Genomic DNA, 13,821 nt, shown 5'->3' with positions numbered 1-13,821 from the left:
TTACATTCGTACCAGGCACGTGGCTGACTGGAGCTCTTCTTTACCCAAGCTCAACTGTGTGCGGTCTGGTTACAACTGCTGCAGATCGGTGCTTTTAGTACGCAGACCGGGACACGAAATAATCATCACATCGACAATTTATTTATACAATTTCTTTTTTGTTTTTGTTTATACATGAGAAATAAAAAAAATGTTTTTTGGATTGTGTTTACGATATCGATTAATAAAAATATGTTATTGACACAATAAAAAAATTTTTTACCAATGAGTGATTGTCATAATATTGTCATACAACAACAGTGTCAGTCATTGTACAAAAACCGGTGTCGTTATAAAATAATGTTATTTAATCGGTTTCTTATTAGCTGATGACAATTTTTTTACAAAACTTCTGAATGTTTTTAGTGTGTGTTTCTAAGTAGTGTTTTCTATTTGAAAAAAGTATTTTGTAGCACCTATGAGTTAGTTGAATGTCATGATGGGTATTGTTATGGGATCATGTGTACCCGAAGATGAACCTGAATATACGACAAGTAGATTTCATCGAACATTATGTGGTATTTTGATAATGATAATTGATAATATTTTAATTGTTTTATTCTGTATGGGCTTTGTTTTTATGCAAATTTTGTGTTGTTTGAATTTTGTTTGTATGATGATCATTTGACCTTTATAATAATGTAAAGTTCAACTTCATTATCATATATGTATAGTTTTCGTGAGTGTCCTCTGTATTGTGCTTGGCTATTCACCATGAAAACGTGGAAATGTTAGATAGCTCTGGAGCCAGGCGTAGTTTTTGCAACGGCTGGAAATTTGAGATGTGTTTGTCAAAATCCTAACAACATTTTCTCTATGCTCTTTTCATTGGCAAAGGCTTCTCTTTTAAAGGGAGTCGAAAATATTTAGCTTCGTGGCAAGCTTAAAATTGACATTCATTGAGGACGGTATTCAAATAAGAAGTGAATGAATACAAAATTCAAAAATTATTTTGTCTGTTATTCGAAGCACGAGATTGTTCGGCGATAACTTGAAATTCACAATTTTCAACCTTTTCGACGACAGAAATTTGGCGTCGTTGAATGTTGAACAAAATAATTTGAATGAATAATTCATCAATATTAAGCTTACCTCAAAATTACAAATTTTTTCTGGCTCTTGGAAAGAAACATCTCTGTTTTGAATATTTTCGTTGAAAAAAAGTTATTAAACACGTCCTGGATCACAGCCTCTCAATATCTCACTTAGCATTAGATTTAATAGAAGGTTTATCATAGAAAATGACAAAACTGTTCCCAAGATACAAATGTTTTATTGAGATATTTGCAACAGGGCTTACATTTTTAATATTACAAAGTAGTTTTACAGAGAAATTTATATTTGTTTGAGTATTCTTTCGTTTTTCTTATTTTTGACATAAAACTTGTTCAACCTTTCTTGCATTATTATAAAATCAAAACTGAAAACAAAAAATTGCTCACACCACCAGATTTCGCCTTGTAAAATGAAAATTCCATTAATCACATATTTTAAATTTTAAAACTATCTTATTTTTGTTGGTAATCTTTTGTTACCGCGAAAAACCATGGTTATGTTTAAATTTTAAAGCCGTGAGTGTTCGTGGGTGTGTTTCTACCTATGACATAGCTCCAGTTTAATCTAGAACTAGTTGATTCTTACCTAGGTTAGGTATGGCTAGAGTAATTGTCCTGCGGTGAGGCACACTTAGACCATAGAGTCCGGTGTGATACCAAAAATTGGGTTAGCCAGTGTCCTTAGGTTTCTTACCTATGCTTAATGGAAAAAATGTTCGTGTGTTTAAAGGTAGCTAAAATTGGATTGGATTTTGTTATTAGTGGGGGGTAATTAAATGTATAAGTCACGTATATCTATTTGTCACGGAATTAACTGTTCTCAGCACCAACACGATAATTACCTAACCACTCGCTAGCAAAAGGAAATGAATTAAGTAGAAGATTTTGAGCAATTCATTTGCCAAAATTTTCCTTCGACCATCAAAATTTCTATCCATTATAAAGCTTAGGCTAAGTTTAATATAATCCTTATATATAACTGTTTAATTTATATATAACTTAAATTGTAAGCTTATAATCAATTAGAACTTAGTCCCCAATCTTGTTAATGAAAATGAAGAAAATTTGGAATAGAAACAGAAGGTTTAAACCGACGATTTGTAATTTTTAACCGGTTTCAACAAGTTATATATAACTCAATTCTATTATGTTTTCAATTATATTCAATTTGTATAATGAAACACGATGTTGAATTATCATATCAAATGAATAATAATAAGTAAATTGCAAATCAAATTTGCAACTATAAAGAAAGTTTATTTAGTATTGAAGGTGGAATTGCTAAGAATTTCACGAAATTCATAAAAATACTACTTCCTTGTATTTTGCATTCAATTTGTACTATGTCCATAGAGTTTTGCTCTATCGCTTAGAGGTGTACCACTTACAATTAAAGCTGACACGTATTGTTATTGATTAGAGTGTTATTTAGTGGAATTCCATAATTAATAACATTTTATTTTGCTATTTAGTCTGAAGATAAATATAACAAAATAATAAATATAAATTAATTATAAAGAATAGTTAAATAAATCTTTCTTATTATTTAAGTGGTAGGTACACATTGTTTTTTTAATTAACCCTCCAAAGTATTCAGCTTAATTTAACCAGATATTTTCTAAATGATATATTCTGTCATTTTAGAAAAATAAGTAAAAATTTGAAATTAGTGCTTTAATCAGACCTCGTTCTATTTTAAAAAGTATTTGGACAAGTGAAAACAAACAATTGGCTGAGTTAATTGTTGAAATACCAATAGACAGTTTTGATTACTTTGTCACATTACACATACATACATGTCACACATATAACTGATATACTCATTTAATACAAACTATACAATTTGCGCATATTTTACGGGTAAACAGTGATGTTTACGAACAAATGTTTCAAACAAAAGTTATTAATTTTTCTATAAGGAACATTTTTTAAATTTAAACTTTTGTTCTATCTCTAACGATTTACAAGATGGCTCCTACGGTCCCAAGACTCAATTGATCTATATTGCTCATTTACGAACTCGGCCCTACTTTTTACGTCCTCAGCACGCTACAAATTTCAGCTTGCTATCTACTTTCGTTTCTGAGTTATCGTGATGACAGACGGACAAACGACAGACAGATAGACAATCGGAAATGGACTAATATGAAATGGACCAATATTTTTAAGCCTTACAAACTTGGGACTAAACTTAGACTACCTTGGTATATTTCATATACATACATGGTATAAAAATGGTTGGAGCTAGTGTCTTTTTAATTATCGCGGTAGTGTAAGAATATTGTACGGTATTCCAATCAAAATTTGTTTACTTTTTTTATTTTCCATTCAAAACTTATTTACAAAATACTTCGTACGATACATAGTTCAACTAAAACGTTAAAAATGTGATACAATCATTATCAAAATATAAACAAATAACTTTTATGTTACCTTATTGAAGATAAGGCAAAAATTCAGACTGATAGACGCTTCAAGACCCACATGGATTCTTTATCTGTTTTGTTATTATTTTTACAATGTAGATAATAAATAAAATCTTTATCATTTTTTAGGAAACATTTTGGCCTGGTATAACAACAATATGTTTGCCGAAAGTATTTTATCTTACTAGTTCTTTTATAAAATAGACGAATGTCTGAAAATAGACGAAGAAACGAAAAAATAAAGTTCGAAAAATTTGAGTAGTAAGTCGGATTTAAATGCAGTTTTCGGCATTTGATTCGTTATAGCGCTGCAAATTTTGTGACCTAATTTGATTTATAAGAAATTAAAAATAATAACTTTGTCAACATGCTGGCGATCTTGTTTGCGGACTGTTCACAGAATGTTTGGAGACCTTATGATTTAGTTAAACTAATTTTAGATATCATAATTTGCGGCGTTGTTTACTAATTCGTTTTATATTTTATTACTGTTTATATAATTTTTTTTACTCAATCAAATAAAAATGATTTTTTTTAAATAAATTCGTTTATAATTCGAAATTATCTACTAATCGAAACACATTAATATGAGTTTCCTTTTATAGAATATTAAAAAATATTTTTTGATAATCAATGATAAATTTCTATCGTTTGAAATAATGTATAATCAAATAACAATATTTTTTTATAGCTTTTTTTACAGATTTTTAATCAAAATCTGATAAAGCCACATGACCTCTACACACAAACTTTGTTTCCAAATTTTTCTCGTTAGATATGCTTCGTACAAGTTTCAAAATATATTTTGTCGTTAGTGCACACTCAATATGGAAAGTTGTGTTTGAACTCTGACCAAAATTTTCAGACGACGGCTCTTTCCTATTTTAAACAGTTAATTGTCTATCGATGACCGCAGAATTTTATCAGTATAAAAATTTCTATATTCCTATCTAGCCTTAAAAGATATTTAGATAGAAAATTGTTAAAGTGTCCAATCTTATCTATTCAGAAACCTTGTTGATGGTCCTGTCACAGCAATAACACTATCCGATAATCGAAATCCTCAAAATTATTTAAAACCAGCTTTCATTCCATTCCTAGAGGATATTTTTTACTGCCTAGAGGGTATTTTTTACTTACCCCAAGGTGAAGACAAGCTGTACACAGAGGTAGAAAAAAAGTATGATATATTAACGACTTTTGTATTGTCAAGGAATAATAATATTAATAATGATATGTTAAAAGACAAACAGAATAACAATTGACAGATATACACATACCATACGTGATACGTGTAACCTCTACCTCTATCAAACATTTTTTTTTGTAGTTTCATTATTGACGCATTTTCCAGGTCATGCTACAATGTAATTGTCATTTAATAAGGTTTCATTGATTATTTATTAATATTTAATATAGCATTGTCATTTAATTGTTGTTATTTTTACAATGCTTCTATTTGTTATTCCAACGATAAAATTGATTTCTGGTTTTTAATAAATATATATGAATGAATAATTATTATTTTTATACAGAGTGTTTTATAATTATGATACAAAACTTCACGGGTCAATTTACAGTAACAATGTAAAAATATCGTTAACGATTCTGACACTGTTAAAAAATTTTCCGATTGATTCATTCCCATTGAAATCCATTAAACATTTTTCAGTTATTTTTTTACTTTATTCGGGATTAATGAGAATAAAGTAACAAGAATAACTTTTCATTTAAAAAAAAAATTATCATGAAGGGAAAATATAAATTAATCACTTTTTTAGAAACTTTGCAACGTAGCATTTTAATTATTTATTTTTTATTACTGTAGGTATTGTACACATATTTTTAAACGTCGAAGTCATTTCGATTATTGTTGAGGTTAATTATGATACAAAGGCGTAAAGTATAGACAAATAAATTGCCAAGTTAGTCTAAATTAAAGAAAAAAACAAATTACACACGTAACAGGAGTCGAATCTGAGTCTCTTATATTCATGTCAAGCGCCTCAACCAACTGGGCTGCTATGTGCTCTAGGCACAAAATACATTTTTTCAACTTAATGGATTTTTTTTGTCAAAATTAACTTTATTATACCATATATATGAAATATATCAAGGTATACTAAGTTTAGTCCCAAGTTTTTAATGCTTAAAGTTATTGACGCTACGAACAAAATTTTGGTATGGGTGTACATAAAATCACCTAATTAGTCAATTTTCGGTTGTTTGTCCATCTGTTTGTGTCAACACGATAGCTCAAAAACAAAAAAAGATATCTAGCTGAAATTTTTATAACGTGCTCAGGACATAAAAAGTCGAGTTCGTAAATGAGCTACATAGGTCAATTAGGTCCGCAATACCCATTTTATAAATCGTTAGAGTTGGAACAAAAGTTTAAATGTAAAAAATGTTCCTTATAAAAAAATAAACTTTTGTTTGGAACATTTTTAGATAAACATCACTGTTTACCCGTGGGAGCGCAAAGTAGGCTCAAATTATATAGAATGTATTGTATGAGAATATCAGTTAAGTATGTATGTATCTTTCTTTACTTATATGACGTAAAAAAAACAAACGACTGCGTGATCAACATGTCTTTACATGGTATTTCAACAATTTACTCAGTCAATTGTTTGTTTTCACTTGTTTATTATTTAAGTTTTGTATACAAATTTACATTTTCTGAAAAGCTTGCTATCGATTCTATTTTGCTGTATTTTGGTAATCTTGAAAACATTTCTGAAATATTTATAGATATAGATTAGTCATTAATATATGAACATTGTTTTTTTTCATGAGAACTTTTTGCAGTATTAATCCGAACATCTTGTATTAAAATTTTATAGAAAAGTGTTGAGGTATGAGTATTTAATTATAATGTACTCTATTTTTTATAGTAGCTTTTATAAATGGAAAGAAATCGATTTATTAATTTCCTTTTCGAAGCTCATTTTAATAAATTACAAAAATTGTGTGAATTTTACGATATACACATATTTTAATTAATAATAATTGTAATTCAATCTAATAGAAAAATTGTTTACTTCAAAATCCACCACTTATAGAAAATAAAATACTTTTAGCTTAAGTTTAAACAAATGAAAACAAATAATTGACTGAGTTAATTGCTGAAATACCCTGTATAGAAAATGTTGAATATCAGTGCTTGCATTGTTTCTTTACAAATTAAAAGTGTTTAAAAAACCAACACTATTTGTTTTTCGAAAGTATATTTAAAATTTTTTTTCTCGTATTTTTACTTTCTCATATTTTTTCCAACGCAGCAGCTGTCTCAAATATTTCGTATTTTCCGAGATCGGTACAACAATTAAAGCATAATAAGTCTCTCAGATATGTTAAATAAAAAATTCTCAACCATTTTCCTGTCATTAACAGCAGTGAAAATATTAATTAAAAATTTTTATTATAATTAAATAATAAGGAAACAATATTTACAAGGTTAAAGTTTCAACAGTTTGATTAAAAATTTTAATAATAATATATTTATTTATTTTTTTTGTAATTGGACATGAATAGTAATTACCGCCTTCTGTGTGTTCACACCTCGAAAACAATTTATTGTCCTTTTATTATTATATTAAAATAAAATATTAACATTTTGATTCTTTAATTAAATTTAATAAAGACAATGAAATTAAAATCAAAATAATTAATTATCTTTGGTGTGACATTATGTAAAGTTATAAAATAAATTCATTTTAACAAAAGGGTTTTTTTTTTAAATTTATTCATTTAACCGACTAAATAATAATTATAAATGTTTCTTATTGTTATAATAAAATATTAATAATAAATTTAATTTATAACTAAAAGAAATGCTATTTGGAAACGATTAAAATTATGATAGCTTTTAAATTTGATATTATTGTCAAAAGGATGGGATATTTATCAAATTTTTAAAGTGAATTATACTGAATTTATTAAATTGTCAAAAAACTACATAGAAAAATGGTATTCGTATGTTAAACTGAAATAAAAAGTAGGTATTAGTTGCAGAAATATGTTCTTAACATGCAGCAGGAAAATATTTACTTGCAACCCATGCTTTAATTTAAGTTATACTTTAATTTTTAAACTACAATCAAATACTTATTTTCTTGAGTATTGAGATCGTTGACTCGGCCAAGTATAAAATCATTTACTTCAATCCAGTAATTTGTTTACTGTTTAAGTAGAATAGTCAGATTACGTTTAAGCTGTTTTCAATTTGTTTTCCAACTGTCTGCAATGACACTGCAGGTATGTTCAATTGTCACCTCCTCCTGTTTTTATTCCCTGCAGTAATCGTCTCTTGTATTTTTCCACCTTTTAAGCCTTACACTGACTGCACAGATTGCTGTATTTACTCCGGTGGTAATGCATACAAGATGTTTCCTCTTTACCGAAATAATTTCATCTACAGTTTTCTTGTATTTGTTATCTGCTTTGTCAGTTCATCTGTTAGTCCCGTTCGTTATTATGATTACTTTCTTTGCACATTAAACAAATTTTTAAATAAATATTTGAAAAAAACTTTGTTATTAATTTTTTAGAGATCAAAATTCATTCGAATCTCTTTTTTGTAAAATCGAATAGATTTAAATTATCAAAAAAACTTGTGATAAAACTTTCGTAACTCTGAAAGTATCCAATAACTCAGTTCTATAAAACAACTTTCTACCACCAAAAAAAGTGATTATCAAATAAAATAATTTTTCTGAGGGTTGCAGAAACAAATTATTTTCATTATTAAAAATATCCTCTATAATACTAATAAACTACAAGCTTATGCTAAAATTTTTCGGGTGAAATGAACCACCAGGAATCATGTTGAAAAAAATGTTTCCTACATGTTAAATTTAAGATTAAGCACCATGACGTCAGTTTTGGGGAGTACAGGTGAGAATATAAATGTCATACGCCTTGGGGTCTCACCCTTGCACCAGCAAATATGTACGAAGTTGCTGAATACTTACTCTGCAAAAGTATTGAAAGCGAATTACATAAATGCCGTACAGAAATAAATCCGATAACTTCGGTTTCGGAAATTAAAAAATACATATTCGATTTTCCGTCAATTTCCAAAGTTCTACGGGATTTATTTTTGTAAGGTATTTATGTAATTCGCTTCGAATACTTATGAATACTGACGCCATGGTGCTTAAACTTCCTTAGAACCATTTTTTTCAACATGATTCCTGATAGATGAATTCACCCGAAAACTTTTAGCATGGACTTGTACAAAAATATAAAAGTTGATTTGTGAATCCTAAACTTGGATCAAACTATCCTCGATTTGAAGTTACATAGAAAACATTTACTATTTGAAATCATTAGTGTATAAAATAAGAAGTTAACGACATATAGTTAGCATTTCAGTCTGAATAATTAAAAAAAAATTGTAGCGTGTAAGATACGTCCCTAATAAAAATAAACCCTTTTGAGTCACAGTAGAGTAGTCAGTCATTCGTCATAAGTATAGTACTGTTACAATATTATTTGCATGTAAAGCTCTTTTTTTAATTGTTGTTTTATTATGCTCTTCTAGAGTTCTAGTGAGAGAAAAAAAAATCCCAAGGAGGTGATGGTTTTATATGAATAGATTAGAGGTGTACATACAACACACATTAAAATACAACAGTTTTCCTTGCTTTGCTACTTACATAATATGTTATATTTTATCTACGACAGTAAAACTTGTTTATAAGCACTTTGTACGAATATCCTTTACAATACTGAGTCAATTCTTATGAAAGTATCTTGCCTTAGAAACCACATCAATTTTTCTAGATTTGTAAGCAGAGCGTCATAGTAAAAAAGTACGCTGGATTGGTGCTGATATGTTGTCTAATCAAAGGTTTTTAATCTATTTAAAAAACTGACAAATACCGCACAGAGAAAGAAAGTTACATTTTCTATCTCCTACTGACACTTCGGCTAAAAACCTTTCACTTAGGCGAGTGTAAAGTTAATTTACTCAACGCTTGGTAATAACCCAAGGTAATATACTTTTCCTAATACGGGAGGTGCCAGTACTGTCGCTCAGTATGAAACTCAGTAGAAACTCTTACAATGTATCTACATTGAATGACCCGTGTGTTTTAAAAATTTCAAATCTTATATTCATAAATAAACATGTTGGCGAATTTTCTAGATTTTTGTTCATCCACACCATTTTATTATGAAGCATCATTGAATCGTCAACCCTAGTGGCTCACTCAGTTGGTTAATGCGTAACCAATTCCGTTCGCGAAAGGTTTAGGGTAGTGGATTCAATTCCCGCCTTCATAACAAAAATTAATTTAATTTCCTTTTCTAAGCTCGACACCTCTGTGTTGACTTCATGACTTCATTTTACAGTATAAGTTCAGATTAATTGTGGGTAATTATTTACCTATAGGAGACATTACTATATTATATTATTTGACAATTACTATATTATATTATTTGATTTATATTAATCAATTATATCATTTTACCACGAAACAAAATATCAGTTATTTTGATTGTACCGACAACCACTGAGCTTTAATTATTATCACTTATAAAAGATTTCACTGCAATTGTATTCATTATTAAAGAACAAAAGAAATGGTTATTATTTTCTCTGTTGAAAATTGTTGAGAGTGATTGTTAATTGCAAACATTTGTGCACACAGGTATAATTTATCACGTATATAGTACTTACTTAACAATGCACTTTTCAACGTGGTTGAAACATTTGCGAACACATTAAAAAACATGTTATTGTTCGTTGTAACCCCCGTATGTATTATAAATTGTTGAATAAATATAAACAACTTTTTCTGTTAGTTTTTAAACAACACGCTCTCATAGCGGACTAAACACCCTCTGACCTTTCAATTCACCACTTAACCAACTGAGCCACAAGATTCAGTTTGTACAAAATGTGCATATTTGTGCATTATCTTAAGCACATACGTACTTAATTTATGTGTTTGATTGGCGTGAAATCACTCTTTGATTGGCGTGAAACTTTGTAATTTTTTTAAGAATCCTTCTTAATATTCATTGGTGCTTAGTATTCAATTGTAAGTTTAACCATTCTGATCTGGAAAACTGCTTTTCTTTATAAAATTTTTCTAAAAAAATTATAGTTTCACGCGAAAGAATGATTTTACGCCAATCAAAAAAGTGTATGAAACAGTCTTAAGTATTTACATAATAATGGCCATTAATTTGCTTTTAGTAAGATTGTCTACAAGATGTTACTCATTCATGCATAAAAATGGCTCAAAATTATGAAATTCGATAATTTGTCTTTGAGACAGTTTTACCGAGTTAAACTGAATGAATATTTAATAAGATTTTGTTTTTGTTACAGGTATCAAATGTCCAGTATGTAGCAAATTTGTATTGCCTGATGAAATAGAATTTCACTTAGTTTTATGTCTCACAAAACCAAGACTTTCATACAACGGTAAGGATTTCTTTTTTAATAAAATGCCCCACCATCGAGTACGCCGTATTTAATTTTGAACAAATTAATGTAACACAGTTAATATTTTTGATTTAGCAAATTTCATCAATTTATGAAGTAGATGTAAGAGGACGTATGGAAAATATGTCTTTTCACTTTAAGGAGGCTGTATAAACCATTATTCTAATTAACCTTTAAATTTGTATCGTTAAACTTTGTTGTTAATGTCGAGAGTTCTCAGCTAGGTTTTTGCAAATTTTAACCTTCTTCAAAATATTACATCCCATAGTTTGAAAAAAAATTTTTCTTGTCAATTATAAACAGTATAAACTTGCGAATTCAAATTCCATTCAAAAATTTTGCTACAATATCTTCAAAACGCTTCAATTTGTACAAGAACCCTGCGTTATAACGTTGCGCTTGATAGTTTTTTGGTGCTCCGAAGTTCTCGACTGTCTTCAGAATCTGCTCTATGTTGTTGAACAAAATAATGATAATTAAATGTTTTTAAAAATTAAATTTGGCGTACCCTATGGAATCATCTTCCCTTTAGTTTTTCTTTCTTACATTTTATATAATATTTCTTTCTTTTTTTTACTTTTACAGAAGACGTATTAAAAGATGATAAAGGAGAATGTGTGATATGTTTAGAAGATTTACAGCAGGGCGATACTATTGCCCGTTTACCTTGCCTATGTATTTATCATAAAAGGTAATGATTATAGTCTTTTTTTTATCATAAATGATAACGTTTAATATTTTATCTATTCTACACCATTAAAAACAAGTGTAAACTTCCGGTAATTTATTACAGTTTGTAGTTACAAACGTTGTAATTACAGTACAGTATAGTGATAATCGTTTACTTTGACTCTCTGCGTATAATAACTAATATTTTTAAAATGTTACAACAGTTATACAGTGTGTCGCGCATTTAAGATGAAGACACCCTCATATTTTCGTTATGAATAGTAATATCGATTTAAAATTTTGCACGGTTATGATCCAAAGAATACAAAAATCGGGTTATTTTGATAACTGTTTGCATAATGAATAAAATGTAAAAGCTATTATCATTTAACCATTTAACATACAGTTTTTCAAGATATCGTAGCTTTTTGTATAGGCAAAAAATGTAAAATCAAGTTTTGAAATTTGGCCAAGAATTTTTTCTTCCAGTAATATTAATATTCGGTTAGACTTTAAACTGTATGAATTATTATCAGAAAAATTTGAAAGTTGTTTATTATGGTCATCCAGAATCGACCAAATGGTTGAGGAAAATTAATAATAGATATTATCTGTTTCAGTTGTATTGACCAATGGTTTGAAGTAAATCGCTGTTGTCCAGAGCATCCGGGCGATTAGCAGGGCTCTGATACCGAATCAGAGATGAAGATTATATTAGCCCAACAGCAGACTGCTATACTACTACCACACCAGAATCATACTCAGCCTACTCTGCGTTGTTGAAATATCAATTTTATACAACATAATTTACATAATATTAATTTTAGATTTTGTACATAAAAACTTGTATATAAAAAGAAAACTTTTATGTTATTAAAAAAAAAACTTACTATACTATACATTTAAGACAAAATGAAAAACTTTTGTTGTGTATATTTTTTTAGTTTGTAATTATTATTCTTTTCGTTTTTAGTTTTTTTAATTTTCGTCAATGAAATTTGTTATATTTTTTTATTTAGTTTTTTTGTACCCCGTCCAAATTAGATAAACTATCGCTAATTTTCTGAAGTAAAAAAGGAACAATAAGGGCTTACGAAACAGGGTGATTTCGGAAAAATTTTAAATTTCTATCTATGTCAAGTTGTAGATTTTGACTTTTAAAACATAAATTTTCATAAGGACATAAAAAAGAATGATTTCGGGAAAATCTATAATTTCCCGAGATTTTCCGCATTTTTTTGCTACTATGCATTTTAGATATCACAAAACTTCAATTTCATGTTATAGAGCGTAAAATTGTCCTTTGATATGTATATTTTGATTTTTCTCAGTCTTTCGTAATTTCGCCACTAAATCACGCAAAAGAAACGTTAGTTGTGCTTTAAAACGCGGAAAATTGTATATAAATGTAGATTATTTCGAAATAAGAAAGATTAGAAAAATAAATATATACAAACCGATAGAAAATTTTATTAATTTAACTTTGAACAGAAGTATTTTTTTTTTAAACTTTAGAAAAACGCGGATTATAGATATTTCCGAAATCACATTTTTTACCTATTTTGGACGGAGTATTTGCTATTTTTTAATCGAGCACAGTGGTATTATCAAATTATGTAGAAAAAAATCAAGAAAAATTGTTATTGTGATGTATTTTTAATATAGAAAAACGAAAGAGGGAACTTACAAATTACTACCTGTAAATTGAAAAATTTAATTTTTTGAAAAAGTAATAAATGGAGAACATTATTTACAAGTTCGACAAAGGAATTTTTTTGTAAATCGAGTCGTTAATAATAAATTTTTGATAGCATTTAAAGTTATTGTGGAATATTAAATCGATTTAGACTCTCAATTTAGATTCTATATGTCTCGAAAATTAAATGAAAAGATTACAATACTTTTTTTTTTATATAAAAATAGACTTTGTTTAAAAACAAGGTTTAGCGTCATTTTTATTAGTATTGACTTTATTTATAATGCAAAATTTTTTGAAAATTAATTGTAAAAAATGACTGGTTAAATTATTTAGTAGTTGGGAGGGGGAACTATTGCAAAGTATTGTAAACTAAAAAGCAATGAATAGTATAGCCAACAATAATATTAACGGGAATGTGATCGTTTCTGAAGATCATTTTCACATGAAACGTTTGATGGTTTGTATTATAAA

At 28.1% G+C, this 13,821-nt stretch overlaps 1 protein-coding gene across 1 annotated transcript in view; it reads left to right on the top strand.

The window, feature by feature from the left end:
• Window positions 1-12,479, top strand: part of LOC123297802 (E3 ubiquitin-protein ligase ZNRF1) — a 104,077-nt gene extending 91,598 nt beyond the window's left edge. The window contains exons 2-4 of the mRNA XM_044879591.1: window positions 10,866-10,961; window positions 11,568-11,673; window positions 12,272-12,479. Coding sequence (XP_044735526.1) covers window positions 10,866-10,961; window positions 11,568-11,673; window positions 12,272-12,329 — 260 coding nt within the window. The 3' untranslated portion in view covers window positions 12,330-12,479. The remainder of the gene's footprint in view (window positions 1-10,865; window positions 10,962-11,567; window positions 11,674-12,271) is intronic.
• Window positions 12,480-13,821: the final 1,342 nt, after the last annotated feature.

The sequence above is a fragment of the Chrysoperla carnea genome, chromosome 4, assembly GCF_905475395.1.
Source record: "Chrysoperla carnea chromosome 4, inChrCarn1.1, whole genome shotgun sequence".
NCBI classification, from domain to species: Eukaryota; Metazoa; Arthropoda; class Insecta; order Neuroptera; family Chrysopidae; genus Chrysoperla; species Chrysoperla carnea.
The sequence above is the reverse complement of the archived record's forward strand: the minus strand, read 5'-3'. Positions and strand labels throughout refer to the sequence as shown.